The 18,862-nt window shown below is 35.6% G+C and overlaps 1 protein-coding gene across 2 annotated transcripts in view; it reads right to left on the bottom strand.

Annotated features, from left to right (window-relative positions):
* Positions 1-18,862, bottom strand: part of EMCN (endomucin) — a 103,100-nt gene that overhangs the window by 42,252 nt on the left and 41,986 nt on the right. For both annotated transcript variants that reach the window (XM_042935823.1, XM_042935822.1), the window contains exons 2-3: positions 17,306-17,383; positions 6,130-6,240 (exon numbers count right to left, since the gene is read on the bottom strand). In XM_042935823.1, the coding sequence (XP_042791757.1) occupies positions 6,130-6,240; positions 17,306-17,383 (189 nt within the window). The remainder of the gene's footprint in view (positions 1-6,129; positions 6,241-17,305; positions 17,384-18,862) is intronic.

Raw genomic sequence — 18,862 nt, 5'->3', positions numbered from 1 at the left:
ATTTGAGCCTGAGCAATCTCACTTCAGAATCATGCTTCATAACCAATAAGCTAACTTCCTCTTGGCATGATTAAAGAGCTTAATTTGAGGCGCCTGGGTGGCGCAGTCGGTTAAGCGTCCGACTTCAGCCAGGTCACGATCTCACGGTCCGTGAGTTCGAGCCCCGCGTCAGGCTCTGGGCTGATGGCTCGGAGCCTGGAGCCTGTTTCCGATTTTGTGTCTCCCTCTCTCTCTGCCCTCCCCCGTTCATGCTCTGTCTCTCTCTGTCCCAAAAATAAATAAAAAACGTTGAAAAAAAATAAATAAAGAGCTTAATTTTTATTTTAAGACGGGTGTGGTGCCTGGAAAAGCAGGGCTTAAGCGTAGGTCGTTCTCATGTTTAGCTACCAGTATATCTAAAATGTCTATTTGGTTATTGTACAATTATCTCTGGTTTTTGTGCAGACATAAACTCCATATTAAGCTGGAATAAATTATAGAAGAAAGATACATATTTGATAAACTAGTCACTATTTGTAAATGTTATTACTCTTACTTAATAACCTACTGATGACTTATAAATGTTATTCATTTCTACTTGACAGAAGCCAGATTTTAAGTCTGTAATATTGTTTATGCTGTGGTAGCAGAAAATCTGGCTTGGCAAAACCCTTGTAGGTATTTGGACCAAGTCCTTGCCTTCGTTGAGTTAAGTATTGGCATATTGTCCATCTCGATCTGCCTTCTACATATAATCTTATCCACATTCTTTCCTCAGCCAACTGAGAATTCACCAGCAAGAGAAAGAGTAATAGTTTTCCCTTCCTTGCCAATTTCTTGCAGTGTGTACCGTGCTTGCTTTTAAATCTGGTTACAGATACCTACGTGATTAAATTACCAGCAAGAAAAGCACCTATTTCTCCTCTCCATCTTCCTCTTCCTTTCCTCTTCTCTCCTCAGAAACCAACTGAATGTGCACCCAGTACCTGGGAATAGGACCTTATTGGAACAGGTCTTTGCAGTTGTAATTAAGTTAAGGAACTTCATAACTTCAGGCATCTGTATAAGAGAATGCACAGGGGTGCCTGGGTGGCTCAGTCGACTAAGTGTCCGACTTCGGCTCAGGTCACAATCTCGCGGTTCATGAGTTCGAGTCCACGTCAGGCTCTGTGCTGAGAGCTCAGAGCCTGGACCCTGCTTCAGATTCTGTGTCTCCTTCTCTCTCTGTTCCTTTTCCTGCTTACACTCTGTCTTGCTCTCTCTCCCACAAATAAATAATAAAAACATTAAACACTCAGAAAATAAAAAAAGAAGAAAATGCACAGACAGAAAGAGGAGACACAGAGGGAGGAGAAGGCATGTGAATACACAGAGAAAAAGACCATGTGAAGACAGAGGCAGAGATTAAAGGGGTGCATCTACAAGCCAAGGAATGCAAAGGCCTTCTGGCGGCCATCCCTAGAAGCTAAGAGGCATGCCAGGCACAGAAGCCTTTTAATAGACTTGTAGTGAATAAACTAACTTATTAATTAATTCAACAGGCTCTCATTTATTTAACTGTAAATTCAGAACACTAAGTTAGTGATACTATCTATCTTAAAAATTCTGGAATTCCAGGAACATGTCTTCCCCAGGTTGAATAAAAGAGTAAAATAAGAGAAATACACTGAACTTTAAGAGAATGGGAAATGATTAGAGATAAATGGTTTGAGGACTTGCTTCTTTTTGATCTACATCCTTTCTAGGGAGTAAAGCAATAAATTTCACTAACTCTTCTTTACTTGAAATCAAATCTACACTTCAGATGATGTACCCACAGTGCTTTTACCTGATAGTTACTATCCAAGGATCCATTACCCTATGTTTAAGAGGAAGATAAAGCTTCAGCTGTTCAACCTTCTCTTACCAGTAGATTGTTTGGTTCTCCTCCTGTCTCTGGCTCTTGGGTTTGCTAATTTTGAATATTTATGTGCGTGATGGGTAGAGATGGAAAGGGAACATTGCTCTGCTAACTGGGAATCTGGGCTAGCTCCTGGTTTCATCAGGCACAAATGGAAATGCGTGCAAACTCATTATAGCAAATGGATTCCATACTAAGCAGGAAGCACCTTGAGAAACAAGAGAGGTCTGAGGAGAAATGACTACCCCAAAAATGAGTTTTGTAAAAAAATCTCTAAAGGATTTAGTATGGAACTGGTTAATCAAATGGCAAATGCAAAGAATAGCAGTAAATACCTTTATTTAATTTTCTTGCTTTCCAGGGTGCCTTATTTTTCAAGAAATAGCTTTGTGGGTGTATTTTTTTTTAAACTACTTGGAAGAAAGCCACTTCAAACTGTGTTTAGAAGCTAAATAAATACAATAGTCCCCAGAACAGAGATGCATAGGGCATTTTACTGCATAAATCAAAGTAAAATTAGGAGTCTTAATGGACTCATGGGGCTGACCACACACTTCTGTATAAGTGCTAATTTTAATAAACCATGGTCCCTGAATGACATTTTCCTAATCAGCGACTGAATGAGTATTAGTGCAGAATACAGATTATTTGAGCTTAGTCTTCAACTGCTATACATTTTGCAGATGCATATTTACTTTTATTCTTGTTTATATTCAGGACAATCATATTATGAAATGGATGGGGTTTTGGTCTGCTAAAGGTATCTTACAGACATATATTGCCTGCAAAATAGATTCTACTTAACAGAAGCCAAAACACTACCACAAGGAAATGTTCTACATATGAAGGAGCAATGGCCCCTCTCTTCAAATTCCTCTATGTGGAAATTGTGTCATTAAATAAAACCATTAGTTCACAGTTATGGTATGAAATTAGGCTCCTTCTATATAACCTCCTTTATGTTATGTTAAAGAGAATTCAATATAATGGGAAAATGGATGTTCCCGATGTGTTTCTATTTTTTTTTAATGTTTATTTTTGAGAGAGACAGAGTGTGAGCAGGGGAGGGGCAGAGAGAGAGAGAGGGAGACACAAAATCTGAAGTAGGCTCCAGGCTCTGAGCTGTCAGCACAGAGCCCAACGCGGGGCTTGAACCCACGAACGGTGAGATCATGACCTGAGCCGAAGTCGGATGCTTAACCAACAGAGCCACCCAGGCGCCCCTGTTCCTGATGTACTGGGCCTTGCACATCCCACTTGCCATCTCCTTCTACCATAGAGATCTCCCAAGAAGAGACTTGGAGACTGTAAGTCATCTATAGCTGTTTCTTATTAAGGACTATGGATATGCCAAGAATGCCTTTATTGTTTATAATGGATGGTGTGTGATAAGGCTGTTATGCCAGATTACTAGCTTTTCCAGTCAGGATATTTTGAATAAAGATACAAATTACTTCACACCATGGAGGCCAGGATTTGGGAAGTTCTTATAGTGACGATATATGTGGTTGGAGCTAGAAAGTTGTCTAAGCTCAAGGGAGCTCTAGGTCTTGCCGCTCTCTCTGTCTCTCACAAACAACTTAATCTTGCTCATGGGGTCTGTTCATCTCCCACATCCCTTCTCTCCATTCTTCCCTATCAATTTTTATTATTCATACCATCTGTTTGCTTATGCCATAGGTATGCACAGGAGTCGTCATGGTTGTCTCAGACTCACTCTGTTGAAACCTTTCTGCTTCAGTTTTCACAGCTAATAACTTTTTCATTTGTTTGAGTTTTCTAGTTAAGGTTACACAGAAAGTAAATTTGATTAGACTAGCTCAACATTTTCTTTCCTTTTGTTTTTATTTTATTTTATTATTTTATTTTATTTTTTAATGTTTATTTTGAGAGAGAGAGAGAGAGAGAGAGAGAGAAAGCAGGAGAGGGGCAGAGAGAGAGGGAGAGAGAGAGAATCCCAAGCAGACTTCTCACTGTCTAAGCAGAGCCTGACGTAAAGCTTGAACTCATGAACCATGAGATCATGACCTGAGCGGATATCAAGAGTCAGGCACTTAACCAACTGAGCTACTCAGGTGCCCCTCCTTTTATTTTTAGGTAAAGTTTTATAAAGAAATTCACAACCAAATTCACTCATTTTAAGTGTACAAGTCAATAATTTTCAGTAAATTTATAGAGTTGTACAACCAAAACTGTAATCCAGATTTAGAATATTTTCAACAAAAAAAACTCCCTTGGGACTTTCTGCAGTCAATCCCCAGTTCCACCTCCAGCTTTAGGCAACTACTTATGTGGTTTCTGACCCTATAAGAATGTCTATTCTGGATGTTTCATATAAATAGAATTATAAAATATGTGGTGTTTTTTAAAAGGCTTTTTTCACTGAGCATAATGGTTTTGAGGTTCATGGTATTACCACATGCATCAGTAATTTGTTCCTTTAAATTGCTGAATGGTAGTCCATTGTATGGATATCCTGTTTTAGAATATTCCAAATCCATTTCAAGTGGAAAAACCAATGGAATATTCCATCACACCAGTTAGTGGGCATTTGGATTGTTTCCAGTGTGACTATTATGAATATTGTTACTATTAATAATGTCTCAAAAACACCTGTCTTGATTACTATAGCTTTAGAGTAAGTTTCGAAGTTAGCTTATGTAAGTCGTCCAACTTTGCTCTTCCTTGACCAAATAGTTTTAGCTATTCTAGGTATTTTTCATTTCCAAAATTATTATTTAGGATCATCTTATCAATTTCTAATGATTTGCTGTGATTCTGTGATTCTGATAGGAATTGAATTGAATAAATTAGTCAAATATTTATCAATGGGGGGGAATGCCAACTTAAAATATTCAGTCTTTCCATCCATGAATATGTAATATCTTTCCATTTACTTAGATATTTAATATCTCGCAGAACAATAGTTCATTGTGCAAATCTTACACTTCTACTATTAAATATATTCCTAAATATTTTATTCTTTCTGGTGCTTTTGTTAATGTCACTATTCCCTTAATTTTATTTTTGAATTGTCATTGTTAACATGCAGAAATATGGTTTATTTTTGTATCTCTTATATCTTGTGATAAGAAATACTCTATTAGCTTTAGTAGTTTCTGAGTTTTTTGGTTTTCTACATAAATTATGATATAGTATGCTAAGAAAATCTGTTTTATTTCTTCCTTTCAAATCTGTATGAATGGATCTATCTATCTGTCTATCTATTCTACCTACCTACCTACCTGTCATCACCTTATTGTCCTATCTAGGACCCTTGGTTATAATTTTGAAAAGAATGGACATCTTCGCTGTGTTCAAGATCTTAAGAGGAAACCATGAAATATTTCACTATTAAGAATGATGTTTTCATAGATACCCTTTTCAGTTGGGGGAAATTACACTTTATTTCTAGTTTACTGAAATTTCTAATTAAAAGTGGGTACTAAATTTTGTCAAATGCTTTTTCTGCATCTACTGACTCCACCAATATAGTGCGTTGCTCTACTTGATTTTCATGTATTAAGCCAGTCATACATTCCTGGAAGAAAATCACTTATTTATGTTTTCTATCCCTTTCTGTATGTTGCCAAAGTTGGTTTGTTAATATTTTATTAAGGATAGTTGCATCAATGTTCATGAAGGATATTGGTTTTCTTTACTTGATTTTGTTTTGTTTTCATTCTTTTCTAGCTTTGGTATGAGGATAAAGCTGGCCTCAAACAATTACTTCTGTAGTGTTCCTTCCTCCTCTTCCTGAAAGGATTTGAGAAGAATGGTATCATTTCTTTTGAATATAGAATTCAGAGTTGAAGCCATCCTGCTTGAAGTTTTCTTCATGGGACCATTTAAAATTTCTAATGCAATATCTTTAATTGTTTCTATATATTTTCAGACTACCTATCTTATTGAGTCAATTTTAGCAATTTGTTTCTTTCTAAGAATTTTCCCATTTCATCAAAGTTTTCTAATTTGTTGCCAAGGTCACTTTTTGTGTTTTGTGTCAGGGGATATCATAGATTACTGTTTGGCCTTAAAGTGATCTTTCCTGGCACCCACCCATTTGTGGCTATGGAGGGATAAAGTATCACGGTACAAAGCCAAGTTGCCAAATGGTTGTCCAATTTGGTAGAGACCAGATAAGACAGGTGAGGGCATGGTTCTTCGGTAGCTGTGGGCTGGAAAATGTTCTGAATTTAATGTTATCCAACATACAAATTTAACATTTCAGCATGAATTTTTACACTTACTCTTGTGTTGGGAACTCTGTGATGTTGAAGCAGCGTTGGAAAGTGGAGGATTTGTCACTGTTGCATTTGCAGTGGTGAACTCATTCTTCATGACACCCTTGGTTGGGTTTCCTAATGATGTAAAAGGATAAGCAGCCATCAGGGGTATAACCAATAAATAATCTCATTAGCATTAATATTAAAATCAGTTACAACTTGAACTTTAGTTACTGAAAGTCTTCTGATCAAGATTTAGAAATTCAACATTTTGGTGAGTACCTTTTGGTGATCAGTTAATTACATCAAGAAAATGGAGGAATATTAGACTCTTCCCTATGTCTGCTATAGGTTATCTCATTTGAACAGAACAGTAATCCTATTAATTAAGTAATAATTATCATCATTCTTTAACATATGAGATTCAGAAAAGTTAACTTCCCATTTTCATGTAACTTGTAACAGAAGAGAGGCAGGATCTGAATCTAAGCCTTTCTGATGCAAAAGTTAATCACTCAGCTACCCTAGAAAGGGGGTGGTAAGAAAGGGGTAGTAGTTGAACATGGTAGTTCCAATGCTGTCTGGGAAAGAATTTTTAGGTGGGTGAAATAGACAGCAGGAAAGGGATAACAGGAAGTACATAGAATAAACTTTACATTTTTTTGGCAGAAGGGGAAGTAGAATTAACAACAAAGGAAAGGTAACCTGAACTTACAAAAATAACACTGGAATATGACTACTTGAAAAAATTTATATTTACACAAATATTATAAAAACAAAATGGTGAATGTCCCTCAGTCTTTTCAAAGTCTAATGTGGAGAACATTGGGTTAGTGAAGAAACGACAGACATGATGATTAGTGTGTACTTAAAGTTAACTAGATATGATGGTAGCTGGAGGTGGGAGGAAATCAGTTTAATAGATTTCTTTCACAAGGTAGGTTGAATTGCTGTTTTCAATTGCCAATCAGCTTCCATTCTATGGCAGCAAGCATCTATAGTGTAATGCAAATTTTTAATGCAGTTGAGAGATTCATGCTGGAGAAATTGATAGTTTGCAAGAAGCCCTCATAGACATTGGGCAAATATGTTTTCACACAAAAAGGCTTCAGGAATTGGTATGCCAGCAAAATATAAATATAAATTCAAATATAAGCCATAGCATTAACACTGCATATGGTAAAGAAAGATTTGAAATGGGCAAAACTTCAGAGGAATCTTAAAGTATTAAACTGACAGATAAATATTTGAGAAAGTAAAGAGATAGCTTGTAGCAGAAATTGATGTTTGTGATAGCATGGAAGTACAAAAGATCACCCTGAATACAGGAACTCCACACTCGAGAATGAAGAAGGAATATGTGGGGTAAAGATTTTGCTCCTCACTGGAACTCCAAGAACATATTCTTAAAAAGCATTGGAACAGGATTTCCTCTTTAGAAATATTTGGTGAAGAATTCTTCTTCTGAGTTAAAAATAGAAAACCATGAAACAGCTATCCTGATGGCCTAAAGAATTCCCTAGCATAAGACAGACTCAAAAGTCTTGGACATGGTAAAGAGAATATATATTTAAGAAAGATATGGGAGGCTGGCCGATTAGCAAAATACAAAGAAAAGAGGAGAATAATGGAATATCTGGGGATACAATGCCAAAGAGATTGCTTTGAGAATTGCCTATTATTGATGTGGAATATACATCACAAATGAGGGTAGAATGAGAGCCTATACTTAACACAGGACAGGTTGTCAATTACACAGTGTCATGTAGGCCATGGAAGGAATCTTGAATGCTTTAAAGGTAACCAAAATATTTTTAAACATACATGGTGGACCTAAAACCAATAGAAGGAAAGATGCAGAGACAAATGCTGCCACAGCCATAAATTTTGAAATTTTCCTAGTATACTGAGATGTTTCGAATTCTAGTCAAGAGAGAAGAAAATAGGTGACCTACATTTATTAAGATATGAGACTCTTAAAAACTGAGAACAAACTGAGGGTTGATGGGGGGTGGGAGGGAGGGAAGGGTGGGTGATGGGTATTGAGGAGAGCACCTGTTGGGATGAGCACTGGGTGTTGTATGGAACCCAATTTGACAATAAACTTCATATACTGAAAAAAATAAATTAAAAAAATAAATCTTTAACAAAAATAAAAAAATAAAAAATAAATAAAAAATAAAAAAAAAGATATGAGAATCACAGTCGTGTATTAACATCTTGTTCGGAAAATTTTCCCAATTGTACTTGGAGTTCTCACATAGTAGATTCTGGACTCCTGCCAGAAAGTGATTGCCATCTCAGAAAAATGAAACTAATCTTAAGGCTGTTCTTTTAACCCATATGGCTTGCTGTCGTCTAGTTTTTCTGTCTGGTCATTTCCCCCAGATAACACAATGTATCTTCTTTGATCTACAGGTGCAAATTGTACTGTAAACCTAGGTGATATTATATGTATTCGGTTTGACAAACCTTATTTAGCTTGAGTAATATTAATTTTTTTATTTTATTTTTTATTTTTTAAATTACATCCAAATTAGTTAGCATATAGTGCAACAATGATTTCAGGAGTAGATTCCTTAGTGCCCCTTACCCATTTACCCCATCCCCCCTCCCACAACCCCTCCAGTAACCCTCAGTTTGTTCTCCATATTTATGAGTCTCTTCTGTTTTGTCCTCCTCCCTATTTTTATATTATTTTTGTTTCCCTTCCCTTATGTTCATCTGTTTTGTCTCTTAAAGTCCTCATATGAGTGAAGTCATATGATTTTTGTCTTTCTCTGAATGACTAATTTCACTTAGCATAATACCCTCCAGTTCCAGCCACATAGTTGCAAATGGCAAGATTTCATTCTTTTTGATTGCCGAGTAATACTCCATTGTATGTGTGTGTGTGTGTGTATATATATATATATATATATATATATATATATATATACACATTGTATATACTCCATTGTATATACTCCATTGGGTGTGTATATATATATATATATATATATATATATATATATATATGTATATATATATACATACCACATCTTCTTTATCCATTCATCCATCGATGGACATTTGGGCTCTTTCCATACTTTGGTTATTGTTGATAGTGCTGCTATAAACTTGGGGGTGCATGTGTCCCTTTGAAACAGCACACCTGTGTCCCGTGGATAAATGCCTAGTAGTGCAATTGCTGGGTCATAGGGTAGTTCTATTTTTAGTTTTCTGAGGAACCTCCATACTGTTTTCCAGAGTGGCTGCACCAGTTTGCATTCCCATTGAGTAATACTAATTTAAATCGTGGTATCAAAATAGTATTGACTTTACTCTTAGGACTTGTTTTGAAATTCATGCCCTTTTAAGTCTTAAAACTTTGGTATAGGTAGGATGAATGAAAGACAAACTATAAGAATTTTACAACTGTATTTGACTTGGAATAAGAAGAGTCTGACACACTAGAAGCTTGAGAAAGTTGCATCGATGCTAGAAGCTTGAAAAAGTTGCATCAATACCATAGTGTAAGAGTAGGGAAGACACCTTCACTGCAACCATAACATTAAGTGAAAACCATTGGCTAGAAATGAGCAGAATGAATGTGAAGGATTGGGGCTATTTTATAATTACCTTGAAATATTAATGTGAAATTTGTTTTGTATATTTTGTGAGGTTAACTTTTGGGAAGAAGTCAACAAATACGAGTATTAATTATATTAGGAATTTAAGGTGTGTTTACAACAGACCGACTTGAAAGAGAGAGTTTATGGAGTTAAAATGTGCAAGGCATGGGATTAAGCAGCATTATTCCTTTGGAATTATATAATTTGAATTACAGTATTGTTTTTTCTAATGCACATAGCAAAAGCTTCTTGTGTGGTCGCTTTGTCTTCAGAAATAGAATATAAGATAAGGGGCTTTTTGACAAAGTTAGCATTTATTAAAATATCTGCTAAATATATTAGTACCGTGGTATGTTAATTTGGTTTTATGTTTAAGAAAAAACATTTGTAGTTAAATTAACTGGAGCTGCCTAGATTGTAAAAAAGCCAAATGGATGTCTTTTTGATAGGATTACTAAGATTAAATAAATGTTACTGTGCATTGCAAAACCCTAGGAGGGTAGTCTTTTCTAAAGCAATTGCCCAAGGATCTCCATTTCCAGGGATGTGCTATGGACTAGCACTCCATAGAAATTCTGTAACCATGGCAACATGGGTAGTCGTGGATAAACTTAATCAAAGTAATGTCTTGATTCATTTCTGTGACTTCTAGCGGTCATATGAAAGAGCCACTCATGTAAAGACTGTGAGAGGCCTAAATATTTATACCAATGGTCCTATGGAGATGCATCAAAGCATGTCAAAGACTGAAGAAAATGTTTCTTAAGAGCTTGCTCAGATTTTCTGATACTTTCTTTGGAATGAAAAGTAATGCCTCAGAATGTAAATAAATTTAGATGCCATGAGAAAAAAAAATGTGAAGGGGTGTAGGCCAAACACCTGAGCAATTCAACTAGAACTCAGGACTGTATCTCCTTCAGTGCTTCAGGATGGAACCAGGCTGCAAGGGAATTCCAAAGATTCTGAAGAGAACAAAATGGTGATGGTAGAGGAATATGTAGGCAAAGTAGGACTAGAGCTTTCAATGGGAGACAAGAGGAGGAGAGAATTTTATTTTTATGTGAATTTTGTGTTTCCTGTTCTGTGGGTAAGGGTATGTGTGAAGGGCCCCTTGAAAGTGTGCGTTTGCCAATACTTTCCCTCTTGCTAGACCAACCGGGTACAACCCCAGGGAAAGTGGACCAGAGCGTACTACCAAGAGCTCTCTGACACTCAGGCCTTGGCTAAGAGAATGTTTAGATGTCTTCAGATCTATTCATTTTCTAACTCAGTTATCAAGTGAAGTTCGTATGGGAATTTGGGGCTGATCCCAGGCCAGGTACAAAGTTTTACTTGTATTGACAGTGGCTCTTTGCTCACATACCCCAGAAATCATGTGGTTTGCAGTGGTTTCGTGACCTCGGAGGGATCTAGTCATTTGGGATTCTTTTTGAGCCCCTGCTCTTCCTTAGAGACTTCATTAATAAGTAGATATTGACTTTCCACTTAAAAAAAGTCTATTTTAATAGTGTTTCCTGGAGCCAGACCAAATATTGGTAGAGGCGTCTCCTTCATTTCTCAGATCTATTGATTTTACACACAAGTGAATAATTGGCAACAGTGTTTATGGGACTCTTAAAAGCTTTTGGGATATTTGAGCTGCCCTTTTGAAAACTGTGGCCCACAACAATTACCAATGGGATGACTCCGTGTCAAATGGTGGGAGAAAAAGAGTTGCTTTGTTTGTTTTCTGGTTTTAGAATGCATATTATTATTATTATTTTTTTATTTTACTGTGAATGGCATTTAAATAACACAGTAATGCCTTGTTTCAGTGATTTTTTTTAACCATACTGCTGAAGCCCTAAGGGCTCAGTGCGGAAGCCTCACAGACTCCCATTAGCAGTAAGAGAGAAAAATGGGTAGAAATCCCTCCTGCCCACATACACCACCACCACATTGCTTCAAACAAGCAGTCCAACTACTATTCAGTATATTGGCATTTTGGACTTCCTCATAAAATTTTACATGGAAATATCTCTGCCAATGAAAAAAAAGCCTTAATTAACAATTGTCTTAATAATGAGGGTCGTAAAATGGTAACCTTGCCTATCCACACTAAAAGCAAGATGAGGAATTTCAGAGTAGGCAGGAATAACAAGATCCACCGTTACTGTGAAATTCAGGTGTTCATGAACCTACACTCTATGCAAGAACATGGCCTTTCACCTGGATATATTTCCTTTTCTTTTTTTTTTAATACAATTCTAACAATTTTGCTGTGTGTGTTTATATAGGTGTGTGTGCATGTGTATATGTGTGTTTGCCACTTAAAGGAAATAAACATCCATAGCAGGCTGGCAATATCATCAAAAGGATAGTCTGAAAGCAGGGAAAGAACAAGAACATTTACCAAAACCTTAAGAGAAAAGTTAAAGTTATAGAATTTGGTGACTACTTTGTGCAGAGAGAAAAAAACAAAACAAAACAAAACAAAAAACCACATAAACCTTACTAATACCTGAGCACTTACTGTTTAAAAGCCAAGTATCATAACTGAGATTAAAATAATAATACCAATTCATTAAGAAATAATTGATTATGAATTTTGAATTAAATGGAAAGAAAAACTTGAAACTAAAGTATCAGGTTTCAAATTGCAAATTGTTACTATAATTTTGTGCTTCTTTTGTTAAGTCATTTAACATCTCGGAAACCCAGGTTTTCCATCTTCAAATAATAAAAATTAAATAATAATTTAAAAATAAACTAAAAAATGATAATACATTTCTTAAAAACAAGAGCCAAATGCACTACCTACTATAAAAATGGTACTTTGAAAACAAATTGCAAAGCATTTTCAAGTTATGCTTGTTATACTCTGGCTAATAGAGACAAGGATATCTATAATACACTTTAGGATAGTTTCCATATGCTTTATTTTTAAAATTACATTAAATTAAATTTTAAAATTGAATGCATAAGGGAAGTAATTTCTGATAGGCAGTATACACACTGAAGAGGGGGACACCTGCCTGGCTCAGTCGGTAGAGTATGCAACTCTTGGTTTCAGGGTCATGAATTCGAGCCCCACGTTGGGTGTAGAGATTACTAAAAATTTATTTTTTTTAAGAAAAAAAAAGAATTTGGGGAGCCCAAGTGGCTCAGTTGGTTAGGCGTCTGACTCTTGATTTTGACTCAGGTCATGATCTCAAGGTCATGAAATTGAGCACTGGGCCAGGCTCCTTACTGGGTGTGGAGTCTGCTTAAGATTCTCTCTTTTTTATCCTCTGCCCCTCCACCACTCATGCATGTTCTCTCTCCCTCTTTCTCTCTCTCTTTCCAAAAACAAAACAAAACAAAACACTGAAAAGGAAAAATTTCTTTTAAATGTAATAGGAAGAAATTTATAAACATGTAGAAACTTAAGAATAAACTAAATAACCAATGGGCCAAGGAATAAATAACAAAGGATACTAGAAAATACTTTGAGATGAACAAACATGGAGATGCAACCTACCAAAATTTATGGGATGTAGTAAAAGTAGCACTGAGGGAATCTTATGGATGTAAACATCTATTTTATAAAGGAAGAAAGATCTCATATTAATATTCCATTCTACCAACTTAAAAATTTGGTAAAAGAGGATTGAACTAACCCCAAAGCCAATAGAAGGAAGAAATAATAAGGATTAAAGGGAAGAGAAATAAAATAGATAATAGGAAATAAATACAAACATTAATAAAATAAGAAGTTGGTTCTTTGGGAAGATTGACAGAATTGACAAAGCCTTAGACTGACAAAGAGAAAAGAGAGAGGACTCAAATTACTAAATTATGAATGAAAGTGAACATATTGCTATTATCCTTACAGAAATAAGAAGAGTTATAAGGCAATGCAATAAGCAATTGTATGCTAACAAATTATATAAACTAAGTGAAATGGGAAAAATCTGATTTCCCAGGAAATAACCAACTATGACCAAAACTGAGTTAAGAATAGAAAATCTGAATAAACCTGTAATGAAAAAAGAGACTGAGTTAGTAATCAAAAAACTTTCACAAAGAAAAACCCAGGACTAGATGGCTTCACTGGTCAATTCTACCACATGTTTAAACAATAATTACCATCAATTCTTCATAAACTCTTCCAAAAGTTAGTAGAGGAAGGAGCACTTCTTAATTCATCTTATGAGGCTAGTGTTAACTTGATGCCAAAATTATGCAGAGACATCACAAACTTTTCTTTCTTATGAATATAGACACAAAAATTCTTTTTTTTTTTTAGTTTATTATTTATTTTTGAGAGAGAGAGTAAGAGTGTGAGCTAGAGAGAGAGAGAGAGGATCCCAACCACACTCCACACTGACAGTGCTCAAACCCATAAACAGTGAGATCAAGATCTGAGCCGAGATCATGATCTGAGCTGAAATCAAGAGTCAGATGCTTAACCCACAGAGCTACCCAGACACCTCTAGACACAGAAATTCTTAACAAAATGATAAAAATAAAATCCAGCAATATATAGAAAGGATTTTATGCCATGATGAACTGGAATTTATCTAAGAAATGCAAGGTTGGTTCAACATGTAGAAATCAATGTCATATGGCATCTTAAGAAAATAAGAGATAAAAGTCACACGATAATCTCAATATGCCAAGAAAAAGCATATGGCAAAATCAAACACCTTTGCACGATAAAAACATTCAACAAACTCGTACTAGAACTGGGCTTCCTCATCCTGATAAGGGGCATATATGAAAAATGCACTATAACATCATACTTAATGGTGAAAGCATTCCCTATAATTAGGAGCAAAACGAGAACGTTTCCTCTCACTACTTCTATTCAGTGTTGTATTGGAGGTTCTAGCCAGGGCAAATTGATAAGAAAATAAAATAAAAAGCATCTAAAAATTAAAAAAATAAAAAGCATCTAGATTGAAAAAGGAGAAGTAAAACTATATTTGTAAAATCTTGTGTATAGAAAATCCAAAGGAATACACACATGTACAATTTAGGACCAAAAAATGGATTAAGCAAGATGGCAAGATACAATATCAGTATATGAATATACATTGTATTTCTATACAGTAGTAATGAACAATCCAAAAACAAAATTAAGCAAATGATTCCATTTACAATAGCATGAAAATGAATAAAATATTAAGAATAAGTTTGACAAAAGAAATGCAAGGCTTCTATGTTGAAAACTACAAACATCATAAAAAAATTAAAGACAGCCTAAAATAAACAGAAAGTTGTCCTATATTTGTAGATTATAAGATTTAAGATTGTTAAAATGGCAATACTTCGCAACTTGATCTGAAGATTTGATGCCACCCCATCACAATCCCAGCTGACATTTTGCAGAAATTGACTAGTTAATCCTAAATTTTCCTATGAAAACTCGAGTGAATCAGAATAGTGAAAATAATGCTGAAAAAGAAGGAAAAAGTTGGAGGACTCACATTTTCTGATTTCAAAACTTAATGCAAATGGGAATCAAAAGTGTATGATTCTGGCATAGAAACAGATACAGATTTGAGTCCAGAAAGAAACCTCATACATTTATGGCCAACTGATTTTCATTGAGAGTGCCAAGACAATTCAAATAGGGAAAGAATAGTCTTTTCAACAAAAGGTGTTAGGACAACTGGTTAATTGTGTGCAAAAGAATGAAGCTGGACACCTACCTCACACCGTATACGAAATTAAAGACTTAAATGGAAAAGCTAACATTATAAAATTCTTAGAAGAGACGATTGGTATAAATCTTTGTGACCTTGAGTTGAGCAATGGTTTCTTAGATTTGACCTCACTGGTGGAAGGAAACCAGAATATGTCACCTTGAAATATGCCTCTTTGGCATAAAAATTATTTTAAACTGCAGCCAATTAAGAGGCAGCCAATGCAGAAAAAGCTTTTCTGCTAAGGGCAGGATACATATTTTCCTTTTACTGGAGACAGACTTTTATCAGCCCAGAAAAGGCACTAAGGGAATCTGCAAATAAACCTTACTGGGGTGTCTGGGTGGCTCAGTTGCTTAAGTGTCACTCTTGATTTTGTCTCAGGTCATGATCTCAGGGTGGAGAGATAGAGCCCTGTGTTGCTGGCTGTTCTGGGCATGGTGCTTGCTCTTTCCCTTTCCTTCTCCACCCCCACCCCTGCAAATTGAGCATGCTTGCATGGTGTACACTTTCTCTCTCTCTCTCTCTCTCTCTCTCTCTCTCTCTCAAAAAAAAAGTCTCAAAAAAAGTCTTAAAAAAAAAAGTCCATCAATTTCCTTCTGTATGTTTACCCTCCCTTAGTTTTCCACCCTTGGAAGCCTAAACTACTTTCTTTGGTCCAATCATTTAGCTGCGAACTTGTTGTTCTTTGTTAAAGATGCTATATAAGCCAAAATTCTAAGCAACTGCTTTGAGTTACTCTTTGTTTTAGGCCTCTCATGTGATGTGTGCTGTCCACATTTATTTTTTATCTTGTTTTTTATCTTGTTAATCTGTCTTCTTGTTAAAGAGTCCCAGCTGAAAACCTAAAATGGGTAGAGGTACAGATTTACCTTCCCTACATGACAGAAAAAAATATAGGTAAATTTTCCTTCCTTAAAATTAAAGATTATAGTGCTTCAAAAGTTACATCAAGAAAATGAAAAGACAACCTGCAGAGTAGGAGAAAATATTTGTAAACTATCTACCCAATAAGGCTCTAGTCTTTAAAATATATTAAAAAATGCTTACAACTCAACAATAAAAAAATAACCCAATTTTTAAAAAATAAGGAAGAACTAACTAAATAGACATTTTCCCAAAGAAGATATACAAATGGCTGGCAAGTAGATAAAAAGGTCACTAGTCATTAGTGAAATGTAAATCAAAACCACAATGACATGCACTAGAATAGCTATGATGAGAAAGACCGACAACGAGTATTGATTAGAAAGTGGAGAATTGGTGCCTTCATACATTTCTGGTGGTATTGTCATATTGTAGAGCTCCTTGGGAAATCAGTTCCTCAACAAGTTAAAACGTAGAGTTACCATGTGACTTGGTAATTTCACTTTAAGATACATACCCCCAAGAGAAATGAAAAGATATGGTCATAAAAACTTGTATAAGAATATTCATAGCAGCATTATTTATAATAGCCAAAAAGTAGAAGCAACTGAAATGTCCATTAACTAATAAATAAAATGTGGTATATCCATACCATAAAATATTATTCACTCACAAAAAAGAATGAACTACAGATAAATGCTATAGCATGGATGAACCTACGAACATTATGCTAAGTGAAAGTCAGACACGAAAGATCATATACAATACGACTCCATTTATATGAAATTTCTAAAATAGGGAAAGAGACAGACAGTAGTTTAGTGGTTGCTGGGGAGGGTGGGAGTAGGGGGAAGTGGGAAGTGATTGGTAAGAGATATAGGGTTTCTTTATGGGGTGATAAAAAATGTTCCAGAATTCGATACTGGTGATGGTTGCAGAATCTTGTGAGTATCCTAAAAACCATTGAATTGTACACTTCAAAAGAGTGACTATTATGGTATATGAATTATACTAATGGAAGAAAAGTGATTGAAAATGATAACTACTTACCTTCATCTTTAATTGTTGTAGTTAATGAAGAAAGTGTGGGCAGCAAAGGTGAATTTAAGGATTCCTTTTTTGTTGTTCCTAGTTTGATAAGATAGATGACATTATTATTAATCACAATTTCATCTCACCTGCCAAGGAACAAATAAAAGTCAGTCAAATCTGGAGGTGAACTACAATCCCTCTGCAGAGGTACTGGGTCAGCCTTTGCCTATCTTTAATTTTCTACTTTCTATCTCCTTTTGTCTGAAATAAGGAATATAAGTACTGAAAACTTGGATGACCCAGTGAAAGCACACACACACACACACACACACACACACACACACATTTTTTCTGTGATAGGCCCCTAAAGCAAATTTTCACTGCAGATAGTTACTTGGGTATCTTTAAATATATATATTAAAAACAAATGTTTTAAAATTATTTTGTTTTTCCTAAAGAGAAAAATAACCTAGTCAATAGAACTTTCACATCCCACCCAGAATTACATTTCATTTTGTTGATTTAGTTATGACATTGGAACTTCCCAAATTACATAAATCATAAAGGAGTTTGCAAACTATTGTAATTAATTTGTCCGTTTATGAAATATTCATTGAGTTCCCAGTCAAATGGGTGCAAGACCCATTTCTAGATTCTTGAAGGCAGTAGTTAACTCTTAGTCATCTCTTTAATCTGAGTAGTATCAAGGTTAATTCCTGGCATATGGTAGGCAAGTAGTAAATGTTTCAGATAAGGTGCTACTCATACAGGACATGGGGACCAACAAAAAGATGAAGATCCTCTTTAAGTAGTGAATACGACTTAACAGTTTGACACCTATAACTGTCAACATTCCCTTCTTAAAACACGTTAGGATACCCTTTTGTGATTAGGACATAATGTTCCATTTTTACTATTGGTATATATAAAATCCCAGAATGCGCACTGTTTTGGTGGGGGAGGGGAGGAAAAATTTGGCTCTGGACAGTTTAACACTTTAAAACCCGTCCAGAAGAGAGTTGTCAAGGTTAAGCTGGCTGGAGCTGTATATCAGAAAATACTAAGGAAAGACAAGGAAGTTAAGACCTTTGGAGGAACACTATGGACACATGCCTCCGAGCAGGGGGTGAAGGATTTGTCTTCTGCCCTTCTGTCCTCACCACTTATTAGAGGACATCGGTTATTATGGAAATGGAAAGTGGCTGTAACAGGTGGATTCTGTGAATTATAACATGGAGATTGGTGAAGCACTTAAGAGTTTCTCAAAGTCTTCTACACCCAATATGTGGTTATATTTTAAAAGAAGAAACCAACAAAAGAAACATTATTCCTAAAAGCTAGGTTTGGGATTTTGCATTGCCCACTCACACAATGCCATCTTAAAGTAAAGATGTAATGATATAAATGAAGTGTCCCTTCCAGCCAGGTGTGGCCCCTTGGTTTTCACTTCATCACCTACCAGTCTTGGAATCTTGGTACCAATAAGAGGCTGACTTGAATTTTTACAGTCACCTTGTTTCCTGTGTTTCACTGGTATATGTCTCATATATCGCTTGAAAATTCAAGAATGGGGAA

Source organism: Panthera leo, chromosome B1, assembly GCF_018350215.1.
Source record: "Panthera leo isolate Ple1 chromosome B1, P.leo_Ple1_pat1.1, whole genome shotgun sequence".
Classification (NCBI taxonomy): Eukaryota; Metazoa; Chordata; class Mammalia; order Carnivora; family Felidae; genus Panthera; species Panthera leo.
The sequence above is the reverse complement of the archived record's forward strand: the minus strand, read 5'-3'. Positions and strand labels throughout refer to the sequence as shown.